General features: G+C 40.4%; 3 protein-coding genes across 8 annotated transcripts in view; all 3 read left to right on the forward strand.

The window, feature by feature from the left end:
* stai (stathmin) overlaps positions 1-17413 on the forward strand; it is a 90962-nt gene extending 73549 nt beyond the window's left edge. For 2 of the 3 annotated variants that reach the window (XM_088273176.1, XM_088273175.1), the window contains exons 3-8: positions 8044-8216; positions 9435-9649; positions 10991-11108; positions 12528-12668; positions 15182-15337; positions 16213-17413. In XM_088273176.1, coding sequence (XP_088129302.1) covers positions 8044-8216; positions 9435-9649; positions 10991-11108; positions 12528-12668; positions 15182-15337; positions 16213-16299 — 890 coding nt within the window. In that variant the 3' untranslated portion in view covers positions 16300-17413. The remainder of the gene's footprint in view (positions 1-8043; positions 8217-9434; positions 9650-10990; positions 11109-12527; positions 12669-15181; positions 15338-16212) is intronic. The other variant, XM_088273177.1, reaches the window with a different exon arrangement.
* Positions 17414-19368: 1955 nt separating this feature from the next.
* Positions 19369-27438, forward strand: part of NFAT (nuclear factor of activated T cells 3) — a 98284-nt gene continuing 90214 nt past the window's right edge. For 2 of the 4 annotated variants that reach the window (XM_088273188.1, XM_088273187.1), the window contains exon 1: positions 19399-19790. In XM_088273188.1, the coding sequence (XP_088129314.1) occupies positions 19709-19790 (82 nt within the window). In that variant the 5' untranslated portion in view covers positions 19399-19708. Of the gene's footprint in view, positions 19791-27438 lie in introns of all 4 variants that reach the window. The other 2 variants (XM_088273191.1, XM_088273189.1) reach the window with 2 other exon arrangements.
* LOC148301481 (uncharacterized) lies at positions 21157-27046 on the forward strand. Its single transcript, XM_088273198.1, has 2 exons — positions 21157-26820; positions 26936-27046. The coding sequence occupies exons 1-2, from the start codon at positions 21968-21970 to the stop codon at positions 26937-26939; spliced, it is 4857 nt and encodes a 1618-aa protein (XP_088129324.1). The 5' UTR covers positions 21157-21967; the 3' UTR covers positions 26940-27046.

Consider the following 27438-nt stretch of genomic DNA (forward strand, 5'->3'; position numbering starts at 1 on the left):
CATTACCTAATGAAAATAATGACATATAAAGAGCTTAAGTCATTACCTAATGAAAATAATGACATATAAAGAGCTTAAGTCATTACCTAATGAAAATAATGACATATAAAGAGCTTAAGTCATTACCTAATGAAAATAATGACATATAAAGAGCTTAAGTCATTACCTAATGAAAATAATGACATAAAGAGCTTAAGTCATTACATAATGAAAATGACAGCATATACAGAATTAAACTTAAGATAATAACGGCATATACCATATGATAATTTAGAATTTTCAATTACAATACTTTTTTTACTAAATTTGGTAAAAAAAGAAAACACCAATTGGTGAATTCACATTCACCAGTTATAGGGCACCGTCATCTTAGGTCCAAACTAACCGATTGCCGATTTGCTTGATTTTACAAACTTCGCAAAATCAGCAATCGGTTAGTATATAAGAAAAATAAATCGCCCTTGAGATTATATTTCGTAAATATAGCGCTGTGAAAATTAGCCAAATATTGTTTCGAGTGTGTCCAAATCTTTGTTCACAATTTCTGGGTTTATCTCCACTTGCTACTATTTTTATATCAATATTTTTATTGATAATAATAATAAATCCCTTACCGCACCTCAATGGTGCATAGGGCACTGCTTCATATAAACGCAGTGTTATCTCGATCGATTACAAATGAAGGAAAGGTGATCAGCCCTCCACTTCAGGTACCAGTCCAGTGTAATATTGAATAAATATTAGAGTGAAAAAATCACTTATATTTATTAAACCCCCCTGGGAATCGAACCCGGGACCTCCAGAACGGTAGGCGAGCATGCTGACCATTACACTACGGAGGCGGACAAAATTATTGATATATCAACATTAAATTAATGATAAAAGAAGAATATGGAAGTCTGCGCATTTACAGGGCTTACGTACCTGTAATACGCTGGTAAACTCCACAGTAATATTTTTTATTGATTTGGCATCAACCTTGTGGAACGACAGATTGATGATTTAAAAAATTTAACACTTGTAAAATACCACTTATTGAGTTGCATTTCATTACACACGATTAGTTTTGAAAACTAGAGATGAACGTAAAATCACCTGTTGACGAAAACATCCGTAGTTTTCGAAACTAGTGTGGAAGGAAATAAAACGCAATAAGTGGTATTTTACATCTGTTTATTTTTTAAATAACAGTACGCTGAATGTACGCTGTTTCTTCTTCTTCTTCATGAGCCATCTTTCCTCCACTGATGGATATGGGCCTCTTCCATATCTTTCTATTTCCTTCAGCCGGTTGCTGTTAGCCAGTTTCTACCCCCCACAGCGACTATGTCGTCGGACTATCTCTTTTGGGGCCGACGCCTCTTTTGTTTTCCCAAGTTCTCAATCGTAAAATTCGCTACGTTGTCAATAAATTAATATAATGACATTGTAAGGAAGGTGCAAGTTTATCATTGAAAATATTTATTTTCTGCATCGTCGCAACTGCATGTGTTGCATAGTTACACGAATAGTGAAGTGATATTTCCGGAAGGCGTGACACTGCCTCGTTTCTCTGTGGAGAATGAATACCCACCCTTAAGTGCTATGTAGCACAGTGAAGTGGGTGCAATAACGCTAAATGGGCGGGTCACACAACAAAATACTATGCGAGTAATAGTAATAATAATATCACTAACAAAATGCTATGGTGTGATGCTCGTATGTTCATACAATTCATCCTGGGGTAGGTCTGGTTTCATTCAGCGTAAATCTGTTGTATCACGACTACGAAACGTTGGAATGTCGACAAATAATTCATTTAGTACACTCTCCTTATCATTCATCGTTCACTTTGTGTGGTGGTAATAATGATAATTTTGGATAATTTATGTAGCGCCATTTTCGTAAAATATTACTTAACAACACTACTTCATGACTGCCGGTTTTAGAATAAAAATTCCGTCATCAGGTCAACTGTAGACTAAAATGTAATTGCTACTGTCTCCTGTTTGTATTAAAATATTATTATTATTATTTGAAAGAGAATCTAATTTATTTGAAAGAATCTAATTTAACATACTCAACCTATAAATGATTGTATTAGACTTGTTTTGTGTTTATAACAGCCGATACAACTAATATTTTCATTCATCATTTTCTTTCGGAAAATCCGCTTTCGAAAAAACGGTATTTTCGTAAGTTGGCAATGAATGACGTCACTGGAACGATGGAATTATTTTAATATTGGTAACATTGTTAAATTATTGGCGGCTCTATTTGTTGATGTCTATGGTCCACCCTCCCACCCCCCTCCCCTCCCCTCATTTGTATAACACAAATGGTAGTGTAGTGGTAAACAAACAATCCACGCTACTACTTTTACAGCTCTATAAACCATATGACGTCATAAAACGTCCGGTGACGGACATTTGATGACGTAGGCGAACGCACGTTTTTCGTTTTATTCAAATATCTAAAGTTTTAACCTTCATATCTCCCTTAGTTCTCTACAGATTTCAATAAGAATGCTACCGATAGTCTTGTGATTTTTCATATTAATTTATTGGCCAATAATCACACATCGTGATATTTATCCATTTAACATGTTCCATATTATCTAGAGGGCCTCGCATATAAAATCCGGTTAGCCCTCATTCTCCGCTTCGGTGCCTCGTCGGTGGCTAGCCGGTGACTCAGATGTGAACACTTCCTTTTATGGGGTGTTCTCGCTTGCTCAGCCGACTGCTTTTTTCCCCGTTTTTCCAGTTCACGTTTGTTAACGGCATATCGGCAACACCAGTGAAAACACGCCAAATAAATTTCTGCTGGGTTCTATAATTCTGCGTTTTCTATCGCCACTGAGAGGAATATTGTTAGCTAAGGTATAAGGGAAGAATCCGCCTCCGTGGTGAAATGGTCAGCACGCTCGGCTACCGTTCTGGAGATCCCGGGTTCGATTCCCAGGGGGGGTCAAATAAATATAAGTGATTTTTTCACTCTAATATTTATTCCATATTACCCTGGACTGGTACCTGAAGCGGAGGGCTGATCACCTTTCCTTCATGTCTTAACGATCAAGATATCACTGCGTTTGTATGATGCAGTGCCCTATGCACCAGTGGGGTGTGGATAAGGGTTTGAATGAAAATAAGGGAAGAAAGGAAGGCTACACTGAAGCTAAACTGGCAGTACACAATCTCGGAGTCTTGATTAAAACCCTAATAATGTATGGAAAAGAAACATTGAGTTTACAAAAGGATGAAAGTAGCCTGAATGCAGTCGAAATAGGATCCCTCAGACGAATGTGCTGCGGCGAATGTGTAAGAGGCGAAGTTTTTTTGCAAAGACAGAGTGGTATGGCATTATATTCTCTCTGCTTACCCCTGCGGAAAGCGGTGTAATGGTTAGTTAGTTGACTTTAATTTTATTTCCTAGTCTCCCGTTACAAAATGGCTAAAGTAATAAAGCTTTCTTTTATTTACTGTCGTTATAGCCTTTGAAATATTGGATTTTTTTTTACAAAAGGTAATTGCGATGGAAATTATATTTTGTGAACCTCCTTTAAAATTAAGGGTAATGATAATACTTTAGCGTTAGTTAGCAAAAGGTGATTGTGTAATTATTTATTACGAATCGTCACGACATGGAAACCATTGTGCTTCGTAGGAAAACGATATACGCATACTATCGTAAAAAATCAATAATAAAGAATGTCGTGCCAAAATTAATAAAAATAAGAAAAACTTTTGTATTGGTAATAAAAATCTTAATTGGCCTCGTTCAACTTTCGCATGATATTCACTGTGTTATTTTTTACTATCGTTTTTTTTCATTTCCATTTTTGTGTATCTTTTCAATGGCCCTGCATGAAAATTAAGTAAAACTGTTATTATTTCATTACTCATAATAACGAGCTTGTGTTTTATCCGTTAGCATGAGAATAGCATTCCCCAAGCGGGCTTAATAGTATAGTCGTTTTCTGTATGAAGCGTATTTCCCCATGACTATATGGACCCCCCCATCCCCCTCCCCTTGCAAGAGGATATAGCCTCCCCGCCCGTCCAGAAGGCTGCTTTAATTTCCAATATGAATAAATCATCCCTTTCTCCTGTGTGTGGCAAGGAACAGTATGAATATTTCAAATATTTTGATGTTATTATACATTCTGTCTATACCCTTTTTTTGACATGTAAATATTGAGTTGGGATTTTGATATATCGAGGATTTTTAACGATTCTGCTGTCAATATTGTATAAATATGTTGGGCAAACAGGGATAACCTTAGACACTTTTCCAAAACGATATTTTAACTTTTTTTAGATATCGTATTTATACAAATTTCTTTTTAGACACTTTTCCAAAACGATATTTTAACTTTTTTTAGATATCGTATTTATACAAATTTCTTTTCAGACACTTTTCCAAAACGATATTTTAACTTTTCTTAGATATCGTATTTATACAAATTTCTTTAAAGTATAAAAAGCGTGGGTAATTCTAGAATCGGGGTTTTTACTACATATTTTTTTGTCTTTTTTCCCGTAAAAAAGTCTCACGGTTTAGATAGTTATTAATGAGGACCCCCCCCCCTTGAAAAAAACATGTCTTTTAAATAATGTATAACATATATTAAATGTTAAAAATCAAACACGGATACGGTCTACTAAATTGTATTTTATTGTTTAAAAAAATCAGTGTTTGATTTTATCATTTAATGTGTAAATTAAAATGGAGTTCTACAAATTAAACGCCAAATCTGTATATCGATAAATAACTCATTTAATTAATTTTGTTTTCTAAACATTGTTGTTATTTATTTTTATACTTTTTACGCTATGCTTTTTCACTGTATCTTATACAATGTATACCCCATATAAACCTTAGAGGCATGCACACTTCAGCTCAAGGTTTGATATAAAAATGTCTTTGTTGTTGTTCACTTCGAAGGTCAAGGGTCAACTCTTCACGCAAATCCATTTTATGTTGAGTACAGTAAGTTTTTTTTATGATTCAGCAGAGACCTACATGAAACGTATGTAAGATTTTTTCCCGAATTATTCCACATACCAGGAGACGCTTTGAAAACATGATTTGAAATTTGTCTAAAATTTTTATATTTGCCAGTTATTTAATTCACAAAATTTTGAGAGTGACCAAATCTTGGTGAACAATGATTTGTAGACCCTAAAAATATTGTAAATAAAACATTGACTTCAATATTAAATTCTTAGAATTTTATTATGCTTTTCTCTCTGTTGAAAATTGAGCTTCTGCTTATTATCACTCCGACGTGATATTTTGACTTTTATGTCTTCATCGTGCGCTTCGGATTCTAAGGGAAAACTAAATTATTAAACCCCCTTCCACGTTTCTGTTTGGGGAAACAACATTTCGGTTAGCACATCAATTATTTAGTTGGAACCTTTTATTATCGCAGTAAGTCTCCTTTTTGTTGAATTGTTTATTTCTTTCCTACTACAAAGGCTTACCTTATACCTACTTGACGACTCTTGAATTCCTAATAAGGGCCTTAGTTATCATACAATTAGTGTATACGTTGAGATATGACTAATAGGTTACTGTTTTACTTTTTCAATTACTTGAGGCAAATTAAGAGCATTCTCAAGAATCTGCCAATTGATGCTGCCCGTCAGTTGATAAATCGCTCACTCCTTTCAAGAACGTCATAAATCAAAATTCGTCAATTTTCAGTTGTGCATGTTTTCGGAATGCCCAGAAAATGTACAATATCCCAGCAAAAGTGGCATCTTTTTAACTTAATATTTACGCGCTACATGGTAGAAAGTGTTGTTTTTGCATTTTGAATAAAAGGTATTGTTTAATTATTTTTTTAAATATACTAAATATTTTTCAAATGGAGAAAAAACCTTCAGGTTTTACCTAAAATGATCTGTTGCACAAAATAAAAGTTCAATAAGTGGCATGATATTTATTTTTAATACGTTGTGTTATATTTTTAAACTTTAAAAACGTTCTCCTGTAAAATCAAGTTTTTTGATTTATGACGTTCTTGAAAGGAGTGAGTGAAATGCGTTACTATAATAGTATCCAGAGTCGATTATTGTAACGGTATATATTCGAGCCTACCAAACAATAATATGACTCGACTGCAAGCAGTGTGCAACGCTGCAGTGAGAATAATTTTAGGAGTTTTTTTTTAATTAAGTCACATCATTCCACTACTTCACCAACTCGGCTGTCCAAACTCAAAACACAGTAAGGGACATGTTTTTGTATGACTTTTTTTTTGCATTTTTGGACTAAGTAGATTCTACTTAGTCCAAAAATACAATAAAAAACGTACTACAAAAAAATATCCCTTACTGTGTTTTACGTTTGAACAGCCGAACTGCTGGTTACGTTTTTCCGAAAGGGTAAAATATAAACTCTGTCTACTAATGTATAAATCAATACATAATTTGGCTTCAGAGAATCTAAAAGACCCGTTCATTCCAAACGAATCGGTCAATAGACGTCTCACGTTTCGATCGGCTACAACAACTGCTATGGGTAACATAGTCTTACCAGCTCACAACCGGCGCGCTAAATTTAGCGAGCGTGCCTTTGCTGTTGCAGACCGATGGCAATGGAATATGCTCTTCCACCAGTATTCCATACGCCCATGATTTTTTAAAAATTTTTAGGCGATTTTTGAAAACTTAGTACTTACTTAGCATGATATTATGAATAGGCTTTGTCGAGTTAACTTACATTTGAGATTATTTATGAAACCTTACAAATCACCTTTACTAGGGCTAAAAACATAAAATCTTTAAATGATAAAAAAAGTCATAACAAAAAAAAACGAAAAAGGGGAGCTTTAAGTCAACTTTTGTTGTGGTAAAATCTCTTTAAGAGCTTAGAATATGGTATGCTCGTATATTTGTTATTTTTTTTACCTTAGGTTATTAAGCTGTATACGTCGATTTGGTGGGTGAATCGATCGCGCACATCCGCTATGCGGCCCAACAGGCGCCGACACGTCTAGTCCGAAAAATCAATCCTTTACCAATTTTTTTGTGTTATATAATTTACGTTTATGTTTAATTTACTAATGCCCCGCGCCGGGTCGAACCAAACACGATCCGCGTCACGTTTTGTTGTTCCTATTACAGTAACGCGAGCGACAAAAATCGCCTTATTCGCGGCATTTCTCACAAAGCTGATGAATAATTTATAAGTTTTGGGGCATGTTTTTGAAATTAATTTATTTTGTGGTAACCGCGTTTGCCTGCAGTGCCGGATGTCCCGGGTTTGATTTACAGGTTTAGAAATAAATATATGTGATGTAATTATCCTTATGGAATTATCGATCTAGATTACACTGCTGCGTTGTCCTTTGCACCATTTGGTGTGGATAGGGGTTAGAAGAAGACATATGTATATTTAAAAATTCCTCTCGTTGACTTGTTGAACCGATGCGGCGTTATCATTATCGTAAATCATATGATGCATTGCATGTGGTGGAAACCACCGACGCAAGTTTCGCCGCTGTTGCGATGGAATCGTTCAGTTTAGTGTAAACTTAAAATATGCTCCGGATGGAATTGACATTTTGAGCTGAAAATAATTGCGTTGATATGAAACTTCGCGGCGTTATCTTTATCGTATTCTCCTGGATCTGCGTGGATCTTGAAAATCAAAACCAAATAATCTGTGGAATTTTCTAGCCTTTTTCACGAGTTTTTCGCCAAACAAACGAACACTGAAATTGTTCAAGAGATAATGCCATCATTGTCATTTACGTATCTACCTACTCGGCTGTCCAAACTCAAAACACAGTAAGGGACATTTTTTTGGAGTACGTTTTTTTGCATTATTGGACTAAGTAGATTCTACTACTTAGTCCAAAAATGCAAAAAAAACGTACTACAAAAAATGTCCCTTACTGTGTCTTAAGTTTGGACAGCCATACTGCACTTGTGATGTATCGTAAATTTAATTATGAAAAATTGTGCAGAGGGTACTTGGTGGTCTTACTTTCACTCCGTTTGCTTCCCGAAATTGAACGAAATTTTGACTTCTTTTCTCTTTTTTTTGCAGCCACAGAGATCAGGTGTCAGGAGATGTCCAAGGGAGGGCTGGCCTACGAAGTGATCCTGGCGGAGCCCGTCGGCTCCCCGGTGATCCCCAAGAGGCCCCTCTCTCCCGGAACCAAGACTGCTTCAGCCGAGGAGATTGAAGAGAAGTTGAAGGCTGCCGAAGAAAGGAGAATGGTAACAATATTTCCTTTTTTCTTCTTCTCTAGCCATCAGTTCTCCACTGCTGGATTTAGGCCTCTTCCGTAATCTTCCATTTCCTTCGGTCGGTTGCTGTTTGCAGCCAGTTTTTACCCCCCACAGTGGTTATATCGTCGGACTATCTTTAGTGGGGTCTTCCGACGCCTCTCAAGGTCTTTGAAAGCTGTCCCACTGCATGCCCAGATCTGATACAGAAGCATCTAGGCTTCCTGACAGATCTGCTCTTGCTAAGCAATTTTTGTTTTTACTAAGTTGCAAAATTTATTGAAAATGTGATAATATAAAATTGTATCCCGATTTTACTGTGAATTTACATTTAAGAGCTTTCAATATACCTGTCACTGCCAATCTAAATAAATACAAGATTGTAAGTCCATCACCAAATTTTCTAGAAGTACCCCGGTGTAGGCAGTGGAAGGGATTAGTATTTAGTTCAATTAGTCAGCTAGATCCGAGCCTCCCAAGGTCTCCTTCTCTAAAAACCCAAGACCAGCACTATCCTCTTCTTCTTTGTGTCATATCTCTCACAACTGAGGAAGACCTTGACCGCTCAGCCAGCTCTGATTTATCAGCTCTCGCCATTCTTGCCTGTTCTGGGCCATTTGGATAGTGGACAAATTTGCATCTTTTATCTAAATGGAGAATTTATGTTATGTTCTTCCACAGTTTTTTTCCTTTTCCTTGAGTAGACATTGTTTCAGCTCTTGGGATCTTAATAAAGTACTACTGATTAACCATTCAACCAGGAAATACCTTTTTCACTATCACAATCTGCATCATCTTATGATTTCCTGATCCTCAAATCACATATTTTACCATTTATGACAGACCGAATGGAGAAGGAGGTGTCATTCATTGCTGCAAAACAATCCACAAGATTGAGACCACAGAAAAAAAAATAGATTGAATATCACAAATTGCTTTAAAAAATAGTGACCACAATTTTTTTGCTAAAATATACCTTTTGAGGTCAAGGGATCTTGCATCCCTTATGTCATAGCGACCATATTAGGTCTATTGTGTCCTCCCTCTGTATTACAGCTCACTTCCAAGACCTACGTGAGTCATGTTACTCACGACCTGTCTTTGTGGTAGGAGCTTCACCTTCTCGGAGTCCAGTAGTGGTCCTCCTAGGATGTGACTTGTGAGCGAGTGCGTCGAAAATATACCTTGTGCAATAAATTAATTTTCCAGTGCCTGGAGGCGACAAAGATGGCAGCAATCGCGGCCAAGATGGCCAAAATAGAGGAGGCGTCCCGCAAGAAGGACGAGCAGACCAACATGTTCATCTCCAGCACCAAGGAGGCGCTGGACGCCAAGATGGAGACCCACGTGGGCAAGCGGGAGGCCTACATCAGCGACCTGCGCTCCAAGGTCAAGGACCATCTCGAGGGAGTCGAGAAGACGAGGTGAGACCTACCTCCCTAGTCAAACATCCGCATATTGACTCACTGCCATGATCACATGCCAGTGAGTCAATATGATCAGTGAGTCAATATAAGTGCCATCAGGCAGAAATCATAATAGCCATAGTCGGGAAAAAAATTACCAACATCACCTGGGTTTGTGAAAATCAACAAGATTTTTTTAAAATTAGAAGCTCTTTGTATGCTCACTATTAATACAATACTGCAGCGGTTCTCAAACTTTCTTCTTCTTCAAACCCTTATCCGTACCCCAATGGTGCATAGGGCACTGCATATAAACGCAGTGTTTTCTTCATTGTTAACACATGAAGGAAAGGTGATCAGCCCTCCGCTTCAGGTACCAGTTCAGGGTGATATTGAATAAATATTACAGTGCAAAAATCACTTTTATTTATTTGATCCACCCTGCGAATCGAACCCGGGACCTCTAGAATGGTAGCCGAGCGTGCTGACCATTACACTATGGAGACTGACAAACAAACCTTACCCTGGAAAGATGTATCTGCTGGGTTTTTATAAATCAACACCAGGATTGAAAAAAATAACAATAAACCATATATATGGTCACTATTGATATATTACTGCAGCGGTTCTCAAATTTAAGCCTGGAAAAAATGGATCAACTGGGTTTTTAAAAATCAACACCAGGATTTAAAAAAAATGATAAACCGTATATATGGTCACTATTGATACAATACTGCAGTGGCTCTCAAACTTTATCCTGGAAAAACTGTATCAACTGGGTTTATGGAAATCAACATCGGGATTATTTTTTAAATTATAATCTCTATTTATGCTCACTTAATACATTATTGCGGCATTTTTCAAACTTTTTTGGCGACAGAATTTTTCTTAAAACACTTGATGTTTTACGGAGCCTAGAATGAGAAAAACCAGGTTTTATGTTCGTTATTTAATTACAATAATTTAAAACTTAGGTACATTTTACACTACTGATTTCTACAACGGAATACAAAATAACACAAAAATACAATACACAAAAACACAATTGATTGAGCTCACCGTAAAATTAGTAAAATTGTTTCCATTCCATTTAATGAGAGGTATGAAGATTTTTTACCAACTGTTTAATGTCAGGAGCCCTTGCAGAGCTTTTGCCGATTCCCAGGATAATGCACAGCACACTTTGAAAACCGCTGCCTTATGAAATGTTTAAAGCCTTTAAGTTATCCTACATAAATTGTATAACTAAATATTGCAGTGTCGACTTGGTAGTAAATGTGCAATGACGAAAATCCCACAGTTCAATATTTTCATTTAAGCTAATTTTTGTTGTTGTTAATTCCTTGAATTTCTTTAAAGGCTCTCACTGGAACAGCAGACGGGAGAAATCTGGAAAGCTATTGAGGGTAAACTCAGCACTGCCGCTGCACAGAGGGATGAAAACCTCAAGAAGATGTTGGACAGGCTGAAGGAACATGTAAGTCATTGTAACATAGCATTTTTTTTCTTTTAATCAATCAAAAAATGTATAATAGTGCAACACTTGAAAAAATATAACTCGAGCCTCTTCCATTACTATATTCCTCTATGAAATCCTCACTTTTACTCCATGCATCAAACAATTTGGTGTAATTTATAGTGGATACATCTTGTATTGGGCTGTGGTCCCGTGGTTAGTATCACGGATTCTTGAGTCAAGAGTTTCTGGGCTCAAACCCACTCTGCCACAATTTGATACCTATTTTTAATAATGCGCCGCTTTGGCTCACAGAAATCATAGTGTGTAATGGAAGTATTTTTGTAAATGATAATAACACAAATGTTTCTCTTTTTTAACATAAAAAATTACATTTCTTTCAATTTAAAATTATAAAAACAATTTACACATTTTTAATTACTAAGTAGGATTAAAAAATGAGCTACAACTCTTATGGTGGGTGTAATTTAGACCCTGTTTTGATTTTAAGATGAAAATTAATTGAGCAAATTGATTTATTTGTGTCAATTTCTTAAAAATATGAAAACTGGCTTATTGTGATTTTGTAAAATTGTGCTTTCAATGAAATTGTGCTCGTACCATCGCTTTATTCATGAATCAATCATCCATCTTGCTGTTTTGTGTTTGATGTTGTATCTTAGATCGACAAAATTGATAGAATTTTAAATATTCGCTGTTTGTCACACGGTGCATGGATGTTTCATCACATTAAATGTGCACACTGTTTTCTTTTGTAATAAATATCACACGAGAAAGATTTTTACTCTTTGAAAATTGATGTTTGTGAAAGGAATTTCAGTGAAACTAAAATTTGACAATTTATGACAAATGTTTACCCCAATCTATGCTGCCTTTTAACCTTTAAACTGCCATAACCTTGTCAACATGTTACATCATCTTTGCTTGTGATGTCGACTGTACCAAATTCCTATGTTTAAATATACAACTTTTCTACATACTCTAATCGCCAAATATTTTTGACAGTGTCAAAATTGGCATATGCTGAGACATCTCTTGGGATAATTTTATATGTAGTCATATGAATACCTATATGGCAGTTAAAAGGTTAAACAGTGGTCTGGATGAATCTAAAGAGACTACTGTAAATAGTTCTGACTAATAACAGACTGAGTGTTTGCATCAGAAAAAGAATACTCTCTCGTATTTTAAATATTTTATAAAACTCGCATTTCAATTGAAACATTATTTCAACAAAAAATAAAAAAATTGGCACTGAAATTCCTTACAATTCATAAAAAAAGTTTTCGTTCCTCTTTTTTAATTTTTCTTTTTTACACTTCAAACACAAAACAATCTTGACAATATCATGTCACATCGGTGACTGTTGACAAAACAGAAGGTGAAATGTAAAAATGAAAATGTTACACAATACTAAAGGAGGAGCAAGTCCAGAAAGTGCGCTCAAACCATTCCGAGAGGTTCCAGCAACTGGAGTCGAGCATCCAGGAGAAACTCGAACTCGCGTCGTCTCGCCGCGCCCAGATCGAACTGGAACAAAAGGAGAAGCTCCGCAACTACGTAAGTATTCACTCGCCTCGTCCGAAGAACATTCAATATTCACTCCATTCCTTAACCAACACAACTTATTGTATTTTTTAAAACTGTTTAACTTTTTGCGATCGTACCATATTTTCAATATTCTTAACAACTTAAGAAATAAATTAAAAACATGTTATGCTTAAAATGTAACTTTGTTTTAAAATCACTGTAAATATTTTATTATAACTTTAATTATAATGTCTACCGGTTTCAAAGCTAACCGCTTCTTTATCAAAATCACTGTAAATATTATTTTTTGACATCTCATCAAAGATGAAGAAGAATATGGAAGTCTGGGCATTTACGGGGCTTACGACCGTCATAGGCTGGTTTAAGTGATCACTTTACACACGTGTAACATTCACCAATTCTACCCATTATTGACAACCACACTACTCAAATTCTTGGAAGTTCTATATATATAAACCAATTTAGAAACCTTGTTCATGAATCACTAGAACTTCACTAGAGACATCTATTGGTGAGATGTAAAGAAGCTTCTTTATGTAGTACAAAGCTAACCGCTTCTTTATCAAGACTGATTAATACTTGTAGTGATTTTAAAATATTTGTAGTTATTTTTAAACTAAGTTACATTTTAATTATAAAATGGAAAATCACAGAGTTAGTGCTTCAAATATAAATGATATAAAAACTTGTTGTTTTAAAAACGTTGTCTTTATTTGTTTATCTTAATTTAAAAAAAAACTTAATGAATGTACATTTGTGGGCTTGTTGCTGTGACACAATATCTTCCTGTCAACCATAAACAGACAAGTAATATTGGTCATATTTGTACCTCATTTGAAATAAGCATACAAATTTATAAATCAGAGAATAAAAAACATTAAATGGTGCTGGCTATTGTAGCACCTCGATCGCAAAGGGTTAACAATTGTCAACATCTAAGACTTCACTTACCTCATATAACAGAAGCATACAGATATTGAATACAGACTCTTTTTCTTAAACAACACTTTAAATATTATTATTATTATTTTTATCTAGCTTAAATTAGTAGTATTATATTTTGTCAGAGGTTAATATGAAATCTCATTTAAATTCAAAATGTCATTTAAAATGTGGCATCTGGGCGTACATATATTTTTTTTAAACATCAGTTGTATCAAATAATGATGTTATCAATACAGTTAAGCTTCCATATATCTCCACTGTAAGTACATTTTTTACTGAGCAATGAACTTTAAGCGTATTTTTATGTATATCGCCAACTATATATGTAAAACTAATTAAAATTTAACATATATCTATTTTCTCCAATTCAATATGATGTAATGGATACAATCAATTCTTACAAGATGTAATATAAGTAACACAGTTCAGTGGCTAGTATGTTTGGCTACCGCGCTGGAGGTCCTGATTTCGATTTTCAGGAGGGTTAAAACAAATAAAAGTGAAATTTAATTTTTATATATTTATTGAACATCACCCTGGACTGGTACCTAAAGCGCACCCTGCCTTATTATCGGCGATTAAGTAAACACCTCATCGATCTGATGAAATGCCCTATACACCACTTGCATGTTAATAGGGAATTCAGAGGAAGAAGAATTTGAAATACTACGTCAGTGGTTGGCCTCACAAACGAACCTTAGTATTTCGGGATCAAAAAGCTAGGACTAAAAGCTGCATACGCATAGTATTTCAGAAGTCAGTTTGCATAAAAGGGATGTACTTACGAGTTATTTGTGGATAGCCCTAAAATAAAAATTAAATAATCTTTATTAGATTACAACTGATGAATTAATTTCGTCGCATGTGTGTTTTGTTCATTTGTAATATTAGTTTTGTCCTTGCACATTTAGTTGATTGTTTTACACGCTTTTATACTGTGACCAAAAATATAGAAAATCTGTTCCATTGGGCGTTACTTTTACATTTTGTATATGTAAAAACCAAACGTGTAGTCAGTTTGAGGTTATCTATATCTCATATCAACAGCTTTGTTGCCAATGTTATTTTAGAATAGAATTTAACCTTATATGTATAATAATATTTTACCTTGTTTCCACTTCAAATTGTAAACCGATTTTGTGGCTAAATTCTTTCACATTATTTTGAATACATATGTGCTGTCTGCCTCCGTGGCGTAATGGTTAGCATGTTCCGCTACCGTTCTGGAAGTCCCGGGTTTGATTCCTAGGGGAGGGGTGTGAAAACAAATATTAGTGTTTTTACACTCTAATATTTATTTAATATTACCCTGGATTGGTCCCTGAAACACAGGAGTGCTCACCTTACCTTCATGTAAGAAATGATCAAAATAACACAGAGTCAATACGATGCAGTGCCCTATGCACCATTGGATGCGGATAAGGGTTAGAAGAAGACATATGTATATTAAAAAAGTTTATACTTCTTATAACTAAAATTGATTAGTTCAATTATTTGCTATATGACTTTTTGGTCATATTTTTGTTAGTTATATTTTTGGTCATGCTTTACTATTTTTTTTTAAATGCACGCACTAGAACACTGTGAAGGTAGCCGAAGTCAGGACATCGGCCGAAATGCTGGGGACCTCTAAGTCCGAGGAGGTCAGTAAGGAGCTGGAGACCAAACTGACCATCGCAGAGCAGAATCGCGAGAAGGAAATTCAGAAGAAGTTAGACAATATAAAGAAACAAGTAATTTGCACCAGCTTTTATTTTATTTTTGTATCATTTTATTTTTAATTTTTCACATATTGCGTATATTATCGATCTTTTTTACTTCTGTTTTATAGTGTAAGTTGGTATGTATTTGGTGAATATGAGTGAATTTAGTATATGTCTACATAAGCTAATTTCTTCTCCATTTTATGATTTGTTTAATGCTAAAGTACAAATGATATTCCAATTTTGGAATGGAAAAAGTGACTAAAATACATAATATCCTGAAATATATAAAAAATTTTAAAGTCACTTTTTGCTCTACAGTTATCATTTTTTAACATGGGGGGTCTGAAGCAGAAATCTGGAAATTAGAATGGAAAAATAAGCCATTGTCAGTCTGACAAAAATATGAACAAATTGGTCTGAAGAAAACGATAACCTGTCTAGTGAAATCTCTGTTATTCGTCATTGCATCATATGGACTAGAAATACTGAGTAAAAAAGTAGGCGTGTGCTGGTTGAAATATGGTGTTGAAGGCGGGTGCTAAGTGCTCTTGGACTTCAAATATCTCTATCCTTTAGGCCGAAAAGCTCTTCACATCATGCAGATGGAGGGCTCTTTCCTTCTTCGGGCATATAATAAAGAAAGTATTTAAAATGTGGTATTTATGGGGACAATAAAGTGAGCAAGAGTACACTCCCCTACAAGATGAATCGATCTATTTAAGTAGCTAATGGAGTCTTCATCTAACACTGCCCTTGACCCGGCATAAAATCAGGAGAAATGGTGGCAATTAAGTACCTGTTGGGGCGTTACATCCCAGGAGACCACAAGACGTAAAGAAAGAGTGTAAACTCCAGAAGGATTTTTCAATTGAGGAATGGTACTTATTTGTTTGTTTTTTCAGGAGCGTCGAGCGGAGTTGGTCAGACAGAACAAGGCCGCTCTGGCAGAGCAGGCCGGCGAAGGAGGCGTGACCGCTTCCTCGGGCTAGGAGCCGTGCGCCCGTCGCACCACCACACCCTACTAACCTATCTATCAGCTGCTGACCATCATTAGTTTTCCGCAGCTACCGTCATACGTCTGAAGCAATCCTGAGCGAGCGCCTCTGTTTTAAGAGATTAACACCCCCGGTCTAAAGCCGAAATTGTATCTGGCTATTTAACTTTAACTTATAAGGGTTGCACCGCGACCATAATTTTATATATTATATAATGTTAGGTTTGTATTACTCTGGTTACATTCACCGCCGGTTCAGGTTCCGGATACTCTACAGCTCTCACTCAGTCTCGGAGAATGTACGCTACCGCTATCTCGGTGGCGACTCGCCCTATAGCTAATGTAACTAGTTGTCCAATATTCGCTTCGTGCGCAGTACGTGTTTGTGCTGCATGGATGATAATAGGTAACGCTGATTCCGTATTTTATTGTATAAACGTATTTTATTGTATTGAGAAATTAATTGTTGATATAATTACGCATTTTTATCTGAAGTTGTCATTTAAATAATTAACGACGAGTGAATGGACCTTCTTACGATAGAAAAATGGAGTCCCGAGTGTAGAGGGATTGCACAAACTATCGGAATACAGAACGGCTCCATGAGCCCCCTTTAGCAGTAAAGTATTATCTATCCCGATTTTTGCACCTAAATTGTGCCATCTCGTAAAGTTTTTAGGTTAAATATTTGTGTAATCAGGTCTAAAAGTGATAAAATTGGCTTTATGGTATTTGATTTAGCTAAAATATCATTGGAATGGTGCAGCGTAACAAATTAGGATAAGAACATAATACATATGTATATTTTTAGCTTCTTCACTTAAATACAAATCCTTGTTCGACCAATTTGCCTTTGATATAATTATGTAGCATTTCTAGCGTAGTCACTGTGTTCCGAGTATATATAGCGTAACAGTGAGTAGCTTTTCTGAGAATTTCTATTTTTGCATATTTTAATCGTCGCTGTTCTCAACTATGTATTAGGTTCCTTTATTTTACTTTTATTTTTATACATGTGCTTAAGTTTGTCAAGTTTAGGGTCTCACGGATCCAGAGTGCAGCGATAATATGTAGATTGATGGTTATTCAAATAAAAACCTTCCTAAATACTTTACTCCGAGTTCGGGAAGGCGAGCTTCATCGTTGTGGAACATTCAATATGTTCTGCCCACTTTGGTACTCGCCTTCTTTGACCGAAATCTTTTATTTTATTCCCTCTGACCTCACCCCAACCACCAAATATGAGCTGGCTCAAATTATAAGTTTTCTTTCTGTATCAATAATAATCAATAAAATTGAAATATCTAATGGACCTTTCAAACAACATGTCTGTTGTGAAATGTAAAATGGAAATACACACCTTTGATTTTTGCCAACTCCTGTTGTGATAAAATATTTTTTATTAATGTTTTACTTTGTAAAATGTTTTACTTACCACAAAGTGACTGCCGAATCAATCAATGAAAAATGATTAAATATTTTTTTTTTTTAAAAGTGTCTGAAACCTTTGATAAAATGAGAAAAGATGACAAAAAGGGTAAGAACAACGAAGAATATTGTTGAGTGTTGGAATCAATGAAAAGGTAATAATGGTATTCAAGGACTTCTAAACCTGATATGAAATGCATATAGAATGCATTATCGCAGTATTTAAATTCTAATCATGACCTTCACTTATCGTTAAAAATACCTAAAACTGCCAGCAGTGTTAAACCAAAAATTAATGGGTTTTTCCTGTCTATGGAAATCACTAGACAATTCCGGAAGATAACTGCCCATACAAAAGCCCAGTACCAGATGATTTTAAAATTTTTTTTACTTCAAGTTATTAAAATCTTTGCAATAATCTTCTTAGTACTTTAATATTTTCATCACAGTGGATAAAACTGCCTCCGCCTCCATAGTGTAATGGTCAGCACGCTCAGCTACCGTTATGGAGGTCCCGGGTTCAATGCCCAGGGGGTCAAATAAATATAAGTAATTTTTTTCACTCTAAAGGTGGGGACCGACCGGAGTCATTCCGTCGTAACACGTTGCGATGCAAGCATTTGTATAGTCAGTACAGCGAGCCGAGCTGCTCACCACTTGTTCCGAGTACTCCACCCGAAGTCGGATGCTCGCTGCGAATGTCACGTTACAACGAAATGCTCTGGTCAGTATCTTAATATTTATTCAATATCACCCTGGACTGGTACCTGAAGCGGAGGGATGATTACCTTTCCTTCATGTTTTAACGATCGAGATAACACTACATTTTCCATGATGCTTTCCTATGCGCCATTGGGGTGCAGATAAGGGTTTGAGGATGAAGAAGATATCAACTGGTGTCAGCCCTGTGGGAGTGAGTAAAAAATCACTACTTTTCTGTAGATGCATTTGAATTACTGTTACGTTAGTTAGCTATGCACATCAATATATTGCCATGACTTGCCATCTAATTATTGTGAAATTGTAGGTATAGCAACATGCCTCCTACACAAAGTGTAGCGCTTCAACGTATCTTCTGAAAAGTAGCCATACTCATACTCATTCCTATTTGCTGGCAAAAGTCAGTATATACAGGTATCTCTGACTTTGTGAACTTTGCATCGCGCTGACACCCAACCACAATAAGAATAAGGTTGTGAAACTATGACTTGCAAACATTTTTTCTTCCAAATACATAAAGATTCTCTTTTCTTTAATGCTATTACGTTGTCTCTTGAGTCTGTGTTTTTGTGTGCGGGATAAAAAGTTGATTCTCTAAAATTAATTTTGATCTCTGACTTAAATTCTGTAAATAAGATAGCACTACGTCAAGGGTGTTTTTGGTATGCTTGATTATGCCATATCATTTTTACTACTTGTTCACTCAACATGCACGAACTATTTCTTAATAATGTCAACTCAGCCTTGCATATTTTCCCTCTTTCTCCATTCGCACATTTTTCAGTCAACGTTTTATCATTTATTTAAATATTTTTGTTTCATTGCTCACTATTTGAATAGACGTATTTGAGATATGAAAATAAAGGTAGGTACTTTATTTTATAATTAAAATTAAACATTGCATATGGCAACATTTACTTTGTTTACATTTGCAATTCGCGAGATTGTGACGGATTGCGACTTGTTGGACAGGTTGTACGGTATAAAAAAAATAGATGTTTATTGATATATTTTTATTTACCACACTTTCAATATTTTTCGTTATCGAAGACAAAATAGAGATATTTGTTATTGTATATTGACCGAGCGCATGGTATACGTCACATTTGCTTGACCAATCAAATTAGTCGATTATCAGCTGTGCACGAGTGTGGGTCTTTTCAATGTGCTCAAATGTTTAGATTTGTTTTTAACAGTTGTGCGACAGTGAAAATAAATACAAGTGAACAGTGGCAATTTCGTTATAAAGCAGTGCCATGTTGCTAAAATGCTCCACCGACGACAAAACTCCGAGAACGGACATTCCTTCGACGAAGGGCATGCCTGCCAGAGGAACCGGTATGTAAAAATATTATTCCTCGCTTCAATATGGCGTCTGCCGATTACATTTTGATTTATTAGCAAAATGATTAGTGTCCGCTTCCGATAAATAAATGTCGCTAGTTGTTTTAATGGGATTAAGTGTACACCTTCGTGATAAGATTGTAAACATCCTCGCCACTCACACGTCACGTTCGGAATGTTTGTATTTAGGTGGATGTGGATAAAAAATATCAATTTACATAAAATTCCGAGAAACGTACGAAAACAATAATACTGTCAAAAACTTTTCTAAAAAGCGTTTCAACGAGTATGTAATGTCATTTCTAGTGGTCGTGCGAATCGTTTTGTAAAAACGTATCTATTTAAAACGTCGATTTGTTAGTTTTAATAACGTAATTAATTTCTCATTATAATGTTACGATCCTTTTTGTGTGTAAATCGTGTTAGGCATTAAACACGAGTATGTATATACAATAATAATAATAATAATTGTTTTGCCAATAAGCGCGCATTCGTGACCTTGACACAGCGCTATATAATTATGCTAGTACCTACCTTCCTTGGAACGAATAAATATTGTCATCTTCACTTCCGGAATTAATACGAAGAAGAGCGGCAACTTTAAACTGCGGAACAGTTTTATATGGCAATCTTACTTTCATTTTTAAATCTTTAACTGGGGGAGTCGAGAACATTTTTTAGAAGTGTTGCATAATGGAACATCTCTATTTGAAAAGTATTTAAAAAATTAAACAACCGATTATGGTGCGTCATATGTTGCAAATTACAATACAGCAGCCAATCACTGGCCGTTTGTTGGTACATACCTATTTTGCGTGTCGTGGCGGCTGTCGTAAATCTCTGGCCTCATCTTCACTGTAATATAAATTTACAACCTATGACGTCATAGGGACGCGGAAAAATTAATAATAATAAAAAGAGGCTATTATTACTCGGGAATAATATCTAATTTAACATACTCAACCTATAAAGGATTGTGTAAGACTCGTTTTGTGTTCAAAACAGCCGATATAATCAATATTTTCATTCGTCATTTTCATTTGCACAATTCACCTACGTAAAAAAGTTGTTTTCATAAGTTGGCAACGAATGACGTCACAGAAACGAATCCACACTACTACTATTACAGCTCTATAAAGCAGATACATAAAGGGATACGTCCCATAACACACTCGATGACGTAAATTTTGATGACGTATAGCGGTGTCCGTTTTTCGTTTTATTAAAATATCTAAAGCGTAAACCTTAATATCTCCCTTAATTCTCTACAGATTACAATAAGTATGTTACCGATAGTCTTGTGATTTTTCATATTAATTTATCAGCTAATAATAACACATCATGAGAATTGTTACGGACGGATCGCACACCCCGTACGGCGGCCCTGAAAAAGAATTCCAGGCGCCTGGCGGCGAGCGAAACGGTCGCCCGTCGGAATGCGACCCGAAGAAGGGCCTCTATGGATTCTACCGATTTCTCATGTATTTACAGAATGTATTAGATGTAAGAAAGAATAAGACAATGTTAATATTAAATGCGCCTAGATGTTAAGTTGTATAAATAGATTACTGATAAAATAAACTTGTAAATTGTAATGTAATAACGAACTGTTGGAACGGCACCGGTACGGTATGAAAGTGTAGCCCGTCCGGTGCCCATTAGAGAGAGACAGAGATATGGCTGTCTCTCTCCCCCGGCCGCTGATTGGCTGTACTTTCCCACTGTCGGGCGGTACGCGATCACGGCCGGGTATATAGAGGGCGCATTTTGAGAGAATAAACTAGTTCTGGTGTGACTGTTGAAACCTGTGTTTCATTTCTCCGCTCCCGCTCCTTGGACTACTCGCCGCGCCGCCAGCCTGGACCGCTTCGCCTCATTATACCGATTCACGGACCAGTTTCGGAAAGCCCTTATCAGGGCTATTGAGGTTGACTTGTCGGTCCAGTGCCCGCTCTTCCGCTCATACATCCATTCACCTCCGTCCGTATCCAGCTTACTCGGTAACTCGGTACGGCGGGGCCGTCTGGAACGTCACCCCTTACAACGGTGGCATAGTTGGGAGATTCCGAAGAAGGCCAGGCGTGTACATTTTTGAGAGTCATCGCACGTAACCCACGCCGGTTACATTTTGGTCCTTCGAGCCGGATCCTTCAACGCAGTCTCCAGCTACGATGCCTGCATCCCTGAGGTCGGGACGCAACATCGCCACGGAGCCCGAAGAGCAGCGCCGTGAGGAGGATCGGGACTCTGTCAGTTCAGTCCGGACTGATACGAGTAGCGACTTGCGCCGCCAGATGGCGGAGCTAGCCGCCAGCAACGAGAGGCAGTTCCAGCAACTCCGTGAGCTGTTGTCGAAGTGCACAGCAGCTAACGTAAGCTCCCCAGGGGGGGAGGTTATCGCGGGTGTCGAACAATCCACCCACCTACGAACGCGGCAGGACGACGCCGCCAATCAGCCCAGAACGGGATTCAGGACATCGGCCGCAGCTCTACCGGTTCCGGTGTTGGATCCGGAACCTACGCGATTCGCTGGGGAATCGCGGGACGAACTGACCGGCCACAGAGGAGAAGCGCCCGGGGGACATGGCCCGGCGCCTACTGGCAACGCGGAGCCGAGGCGTATGGAAACCTCTGGCTTGCGTTGGCGCGCACCGGACGAACGCGATCGCTACCCGGTACGCGAATGGGTCGACAGAGCTCGACCGGACGAACGGCACCGCAGAGATGACGGAAGAGCAATCTACGCGGAGCCCTCACCCCGAGGCGGGGACTACTTTCGATGGTCGGGGCAGCCGCCGGAGTTGCCCAAGTTCAGCGGAGACCCGAGGGAATGGCGCCGCTTCAACGCGGCATATCTCCAATCTACTGAGAGATGGGGGATAGGGGACGCTGACAACATCGGAAGATTGGCGCGCGCACTGGAAGGGCGTGCGCGTCACATGGTAGCAGGCCTGCTACTGTATCCGCGCAACGTGTCGGAAATATTGCGGACGCTGGAGGACGCCTTCGGCAGCCCGACACTCATCATCGCGCAGATACTGGAAGACGCCCGGAGGATGCCGAGTCTCGCCGACCACCCCGCGGATGAAGCAGTCGTGGATTTTGCGGTTTCGATACGCAACGTCATCACCACCGTGGACGGGATGGACGCTTGCTATCTCGACAACCCGCAGCTGCTAGCGGAGATGGTTGCCAAGATGCCGACGCAACTCCGGTGGGATTGGTTCCGCGATCGCCGCCGCGAGACGAGGAGCAGTATCTACGATCTCGCCGCTTGGCTTGACGAGATCACCGCCGGCATCACGCGCCACGGAGGTCTGTTCAGAATGGTGGCGAGGAACAGAGACAAGGAGCGCGCGGGTCAGCGCGACAAGTGCGCCGAGCCCGCCCGCCGCGAGAACGCTCGACGCGTCGAGCCAAGGAGTCACGTGTTTGCGACGCGCGACACGACGAGTGACAAGGAATGCGTATTTTGTAAGGCCAGCGGGCATAACTTACGCCGATGCAAACGGTTCGAGAAGAAGACCGTGGACGACCGCTGGGAATTTGTGCGGCTGTCCAAACTGTGTTTCCAGTGTTTGGAATCAGGGCACAGGGTGCCCGAGTGTGAAGCAAGAAAGTGTGAAATCTGCCGGAGACACCACAATAGAATCCTGCACTACCGCACGGATGGTGCCGCGGAAGCCGTGAAAAGTGAGGAAGTTGTGGACAATGCGCAGGTGCTGTGGACAAATGACTGTGAGGTCCCGGTCACATTCAAAGTGCTGCCGGTTACTTTGAAGGGACCGCGGGGGACCGCAAAAGTGTTCGCCTTGTTGGACGAGGCTGCGTCTGTGACCCTCCTCGAGGAGGGTGTCGCCCGCGCGATAGGTGCTACGGGGATAGCAAGGAATCTGACGATAAAAGGTGCGACTGGACAAAGCAACACACACAGGTCGCAGCGTGTAACGGTGACCTTGATAAGTGATCACAACGGGGAATTCGAGATCGGGGCGAGGACCATCAAGGACTTGGACCTTGTACACAAAAGTGGCGCGCCCGCGCGGACTGGAGCTCGCGTCATCAGACCGCAGATGCTGATCGGCCTCGATAACGCGTCTCTCATGTTCCCGATCGACACTCCAGTGCTTCGGGAGGATGGTCAGCTGACCATAGTGACCACACTGGGGCCAGTAACGTACGGGGGTACCGTACACCCCAACTTCAATCTGCCAAACAACCGGGTCGAGCAAGGGTTGGACGAGCTATTGAAGAGAAACTTCGCCGTGGAGTCATTGGGCGTCTCCACCGCCGAAAGGAATCGCGCAACCGATAAGCGCGCATTGGAACTCTTGAAGAATACTACAAGACAGCTCCCGTCAGGCCAATGGGAGACCGGGCTATTATGGGCTCGGGACGGAGACGTACTGCCGTGCAATCGCCAGGCAGCCTTGAACAGGCTTCACTCTCTAGAAAGGAAGCTAGGACGTGACGCGGCATTGGCAGCGGCTTACAAGGCCAAGATAAGTGAATATATTGGAAAAGGATATGCTGTGAAGCTCGACCCCGCAGAAGAGAATGTGCACCACCCGAGGGAGTGGTATTTACCTCACTTCGCTGTGAGTAACCCGAACAAGCCGGGTAAGATAAGAGTGGTATTTGACGCTGCCGCCCAGCACCGGGGGACGTCATTGAATGACCACTTACTGACAGGACCAGACCTCCTGTCCTCGCTGTTGGGGAACCTCCTTCGATTCAGGGAAGGGGCCGTGGCGGTAGCCGCAGACATCAAGGAGATGTTTCTGCGAATCAGGATCAATGAAGCTGACCAGCCATCGCAAAGGTTCCTGTGGCGAACGAATAGCCGGGATGAACCCGAAACGTACATGTTGACATCGATGATGTTCGGCGCGAAATGCTCGCCCAGTAGTGCCCAGTTTGTCCGCGACAAGGTCGCCCAAACGTACGCACACGAATTTCCGGCCGCCGCGGCGGCCATACAAGGACGAATGTATATGGATGACTATTTGGATGCGACCGACAGCGAAGAAGCGGCCGCATCCCTCATACATGGCCTGAGGCAGGTGCTCCTAAGGGGAGGCTTTGAGCTCACGAGGTGGGCGTCTAATAAGCCAGGAGTCCTGAAAGGCATTGCGGAAAAGGAAAAGGCGGAAAATGCCATCAGAATAGGAGAAGCAAATACAACGGAAAGAGTCCTGGGTTTAATGTGGAACCCCAGGAGCGACACGTTTCTCTTCGAATATGGGACCGAGATGGCCTCGATCCCCGAGAACCCCACCAAGCGCCAAATGCTGAGCGCGACGATGAGTATTTTTGACCCGGTCGGCTTTATTACGTGCCTCACCGTGCGGTCAAAAATTATCCTACAGGCCGTCTGGCGATCAAAGACGGGCTGGGATGAGACGCTGTTGCCGGAGCACTCTGAGAGATGGTCAGAGTGGCGCCGGCTGATGGAGAACAACGAATGCAGAATACCAAGATGTGTGCTACAGTCTAAAGGGCGACTCGTGACGCTGCACATCTTCTGCGACGCATCTGAACAGGCTTGTTGTGCGATAGCCTACTTTGTGAACGCCGGCGACGCGGCGTTCGTGATGGCCAAATCGAAAGTGGCCCCCCTGAAGCCGCTCTCCATACCGCACCTAGAGCTACAGGCGGCACTGATGGCGGCACGGATGGCTGCCACCATCAAAAGGGAGAGTCAGGCGAGGATAGTAAGAACGATCTACTGGACGGACTCCAGCACGGTGCTGTGTTGGATACGCAATGATCCTTTGAAATATGCAACGTTCGTGGCCAATCGATTGGGAGAGATCGATGAGTTGACCACGCGTGAAGAATGGAAATGGGTCCCCACAAAGGAAAACCCGGCGGACATTGGAACCCGCGACAAGGGGACCCCTGACCTCTCAAGAGACGGACTGTGGTTTGGGGGCCCGCGTTTCTTGAGGGAGGAAGAGACAGAATGGCCCACAGAGAAAGTTGGGCGAACGAGACCAAGCGCAGAAGCGCTCGAAGAAAAACCGGTTCGACAGTTTGTCGGACACACAAGGAACGAGGAGGCCCTCCCGCAGGTGGAGCGGTTCTCCTCCTGGACCCGGCTGGTGCGCACGACCGCCTGGGTACTACGATTCATCTCCAGATGCCGGCGGCACTCGGTCACAGGACAACCCGGAGGGGGGTTTGAGTTGCGCGCCGCGGAGATGCAGGACGCTGAAAACATGTGGATTAGGAAGTCACAAGAAAGCTCATTTCAAGACGAGCTGCAAATGCTGCGGGAGGGAAAGGGAAGCCCGCCCGGAAGCCGTCTGTACGCCGCGACGCCGTACTTGGACAGCAATGGAATAATACGAATGGGTACACGCCTTAAGGCCGCGTCCGAATTCGCGGCAGGCCTCACTGCCCCACCCGTCCTCGACGGAGCATGCCGATATGTGCGGCTATTGATTGAACATGTCCACAAGAAAGGTGGACATCCAGGAACAGAAAGAACTGTAGCAGACCTACGAACGAAGTATCATATCCTGCGGCTGAGGGACGCCGCTAAGAAAATATCACGGGAATGTCAGACATGTGAGACAGCTCGGAGCAGACCAAGGATCCCACTGATGGGACAGTTGCCCGCATCCCGGCTTGCGTACGGCGCACCGCCCTTTGCGCACTGCGGAGTAGATTTCTTCGGGCCGATAGCCGTGACTGTCGGCCGAAGACGGGAAAAACGTTATGGCGTTCTTTTTACGTGTATGGTTACACGCGCCATCCACCTAGAACTCGCGTCCTCACTGCAAGCGGACTCCACGATAATGGCAGTGAGGCGGATGATTTCCCGGAGAGGGTGCCCCATCGCCCTGTACTCCGACAACGGGACCAATTTCCACGGCGCCGACAAAGAGATGCGCGACGCCGTGACGGAACTACGGAAGGATGGAAAATTGTTGGCGGAGCTGACAATTCGGAACATAAGATGGGAATACATACCGCCATCTTCCCCACACATGGGTGGGGCATGGGAGAGGCTCGTTAGGTCGGTAAAACGAGCTCTCAAGGCGACTTTAAACGAACAGGCCCCGAAGGAGGAGACCCTGAAAACGATACTGGCCGAGGCAGAGTATTCAGTTAACAACCGTCCACTTACACAGGTGACTCTGCAGCCCGAGGAAGCTATACCCCTCACCCCGAACCACCTGCTCATCGGAACCGCTAATGCGCACCCCACGCTGGCGCATTACGACGAAGACGACGAAGGAGCCTGCCTTCGCAAACAGTGGCGGATCGCCCAGAGATCCGCGGATATGTTCTGGCGGCGCTGGCTGCGGGAATATCTCCCAACGTTGGCCCAACGGAAGAAATGGCGCGATCCCGCGCCTCCGATCCAGAAGGACGACATGGTCGTAATTGTCGACCCGAACCTGCCGAGGAACTGTTGGCCGCGGGGAATAGTGACCCGAGCCGACCAAGCAGCAGACGGCCAAGTACGAGTCGTGGAGGTAAAGACCCCTAGGGGGGTCTACACCAGGCCGGCCGCAAAGATCGCGGTAATAAGAAGAGAAGGCGCGCGACCCGTCCCCGAGAATTTAGGTGCAGACTAGCTGCACGGGGGGAGTGTTACGGACGGATCGCACACCCCGTACGGCGGCCCTGA

The sequence above is a fragment of the Brachycentrus maculatus genome, unplaced genomic scaffold, assembly GCF_059751285.1.
Source record: "Brachycentrus maculatus isolate JH-2025_06_01 unplaced genomic scaffold, ASM5975128v1 h1tg000559l, whole genome shotgun sequence".
NCBI lineage: Eukaryota > Metazoa > Arthropoda > Insecta > Trichoptera > Brachycentridae > Brachycentrus > Brachycentrus maculatus.